Genomic DNA, 2855 nt, shown 5'->3' with positions numbered 1-2855 from the left:
GGAGTGCTGACTGTGGGCTGACTGCCATTTGGGGCCGGGAGTCTTCCATCTGTTCTGAGGCTGCTTCCTCCTCTTGGCCCTGCCCTACAGGTCATGAAGGAGAGGGGGAAGAGGTCATCTGAACACATCCACCAGATCGATGTGGACATAAGCAAGACACTAAGGACTCACATCTTCTTCAGGGATCGATACGGAACCAAGTAAGCCTATGGGAGCCACAGGATCACAGCAGACATGGAGTGAACGAAAGGGATGGGGGCTTCCCTGGAGCAGAAGCCAGGGTCACCTAGGAGGGATGACAGAGCTGCCAAGAGCTCTCCTGTCCCAGGGAGCAGCTGGCACCATAAAACAAGCACCTCCCTGGTGCCAAGCCCTAGGCCAGACTGGAACACGTGGGGCCAGAACCCAGGAGGATCCTGAGGAGACAGAAGGCAGCAAACAAAATCATGCACAATGGTGAAAGGTGCTCTCCCTGACCCACGGGGACCCACGGTAGGACTCATGGGAGGGTGGCAGGACAGAGGGCCCTAGAGCCTCCCGAGGTAACACTGACATCACCAAATGCTGGGGCAATTAGGGGTCCTGGAAACTGTCATCCTTGTCTGCTGGGAACGTGACATGGCACAGCCACTTTGGCAGCCAGTTGGGCAGTGGCTCACAAAGCTCAGTGGACTTCAAGCACGTGTCCCCAAAGTGTCTCAGATATTGAACCCACTGATTTGAAAACTGACATCCACATAAGATGTTCACTGCTTAATTCATTATCACTCATACACAGAGACTTAGAGGATGGCCTTCAACTTGGGAATGGGGAGAGCAAGACTGGTCCTCCCTCCAAACGGAAGACCCAGTGAGAAAAGGGAATGAGCCAGTGATGGCCGGATGAATGTGGGTGGATCCTAGATACATTTTGCTGAGGGAAAGAAGCCAGACCCAATAAGCTACCACCTAGGATTCCCATTCCTGTGTCATTCTGGAAAAGACCAAATCAGAGGGACTGCGAAGCAGTCTGGGTGGCCAGGGGTTGACAGACTGGGGAGAGGCTGGGTGCATAGAGGCCACCCTGGAGACTTGGAAGATGAAGGACTCACTCCAGGAGGGGCTGGAGCGGTGGCCGGGAGACTCTGCCCATTGGTTTAGAACCGTGGAGGAACTGTACATCCAAAGACTGAACTGGTGTGTGTGCAAACTGAAAAAAAATAAAGAAAATCACAGAGTGAAAAGGATCAGGCAAGTCACTGTACGACTGGGCTATCTGCATGTCACAGATGTGGATTTTACTGAAATATTTCCTCAAAGGCCCTGAGAAGCTCACTGCTTATCTGGTGAATCATCTGAACCTGAAATGGGATTCGTTGTTAGGCTTTTGTGGACAAAGTGAAACCAACGGCATCTGCACAAAACAAACAAAAGCCTCCTTTCTCTGTCTCCTAGGCAGCGGGAACTATTCTACATCCTCCTGGCATATTCGGAGTATAACCCGGTGAGTATTCCTGGCAGTGACGTTCCCGGACAGTATTTCCCTGTTCACAGGAGTGGGTGTCTGGTGGGTGCCATTGCTTCTTTTAAAGTTAGTATTTGTGACCCACCAGGATATAGGATGTAGGACTCCAGCTCACTGCTGGCATAAACCTCTAAGCAAGGGGGTGGCCTCAAGGAGTCAAGCTGAGACACAAAAGAGTCGGGGCCTGGACTCCTGGTGTCACCTGGGCCTGACCACCACTTCTCAGAACAAGAAATGATGCCCTCCTCCTGGGGCTGCCCCAAAGCCCCGGAGCTTGGCAGAGTCACACGCAGGACGGTGCCATCAGGAGACATTTTGGACAAGGTGCTGAAGTGCCTGATGGACTTGGCTCTTGTCATGAAATGAATTTGCACCCTGAGGAAGCCTCTTCTTCAGAGGAAGCCTCCCCAGTCACCTCTGCCCTCTCCAATGATATGAGTCCTCCCAGGTGACCTCAGTCCTCCCAGGTGATGTCCTTTCACGGTGACTCTGGCTCTTGCAGGAGGTGGGCTACTGCAGGGACCTGAGCCCCATCGCGGCCTTGTTCCTCCTGTATCTGCCTGAAGAGGATGCATTCTGGGCACTGGTGCAGCTGCTGGCCAGGGAGAGGCACTCCCTGCAGGGTAGGTGAACAGCTGCCCAAGGGACCTCATGCAGCCAGACACAGGGATGGCCACCCTGGCCAGGTGATCTCGGCTTTCAGCCAAGGCACCTTCCTTGTGTAGCCAGCTCCTTGGGAGTCTTCAAGGTGTCTCTGCTGAGGGTCCCACAGGAGTCTGCGGCTGACCCCCAAAGCCCAAGTCAGACACCTTTCATCCCCATCAGCGGAGGGCATCTCATCCTCCCCGTGGCCACCCTCTGTGTCCTGCTGCCACGCCCTCTGTCTCTGATTGTGTAGCTGACTCTCCCCTCACTGAGAGTCCTCCTGCCCTCCAGCAGCCCAGGCTCGTGCTGCCCTTGGTGCCCACGAATGGGCAGACCAAGCCCAGGTGGCAGCACCTCCCCATCCCGTGTCCCCTGGCCCGACCCCACTTCCAGGAGACGACCAGGAAGCCCAGCACCCACCCTGTTCTGGCCGCCATGTGGTTGCCTCAAGTCACGCTTGCCCTTTTTGCACCCTGGTCCAGGAGGCATCCAGGGGAACCTCCAGCCAGGCTCTAGGGGTGTTCCTGCCCCACCTCCCCAGGGTAAAGGCTGCATGGTGGGTCACCAGATGGGAGGGTGGGAGGCCTTGCGGTTTGGGGGCCTCTCCAGCTGCCTAGCTCTTCCAGCTGATGGCTCCACATCTTAGGGAAAGGCTCTGATTTCTTGATGGGCTGGGGGCTTCTCAGGATTCCACAGCCCAAATGGC

At 55.6% G+C, this 2855-nt stretch overlaps 1 protein-coding gene across 1 annotated transcript in view; it reads left to right on the top strand.

Moving 5' to 3' along the window:
* The window catches only part of LOC105546915 (TBC1 domain family member 3B-like), a 17429-nt gene that overhangs the window by 11381 nt on the left and 3193 nt on the right, over positions 1-2855 (top strand). Inside the window, 4 exon segments of the mRNA XM_011990246.1 lie at positions 91-200; positions 1435-1483; positions 2007-2127; positions 2836-2853. Coding sequence (XP_011845636.1) covers positions 91-200; positions 1435-1483; positions 2007-2127; positions 2836-2853 — 298 coding nt within the window.

This window comes from Mandrillus leucophaeus, unplaced genomic scaffold (assembly GCF_000951045.1).
Source record: "Mandrillus leucophaeus isolate KB7577 unplaced genomic scaffold, Mleu.le_1.0 Scaffold374, whole genome shotgun sequence".
Taxonomy (NCBI): domain Eukaryota; kingdom Metazoa; phylum Chordata; class Mammalia; order Primates; family Cercopithecidae; genus Mandrillus; species Mandrillus leucophaeus.
The sequence above is the reverse complement of the archived record's forward strand: the minus strand, read 5'-3'. Positions and strand labels throughout refer to the sequence as shown.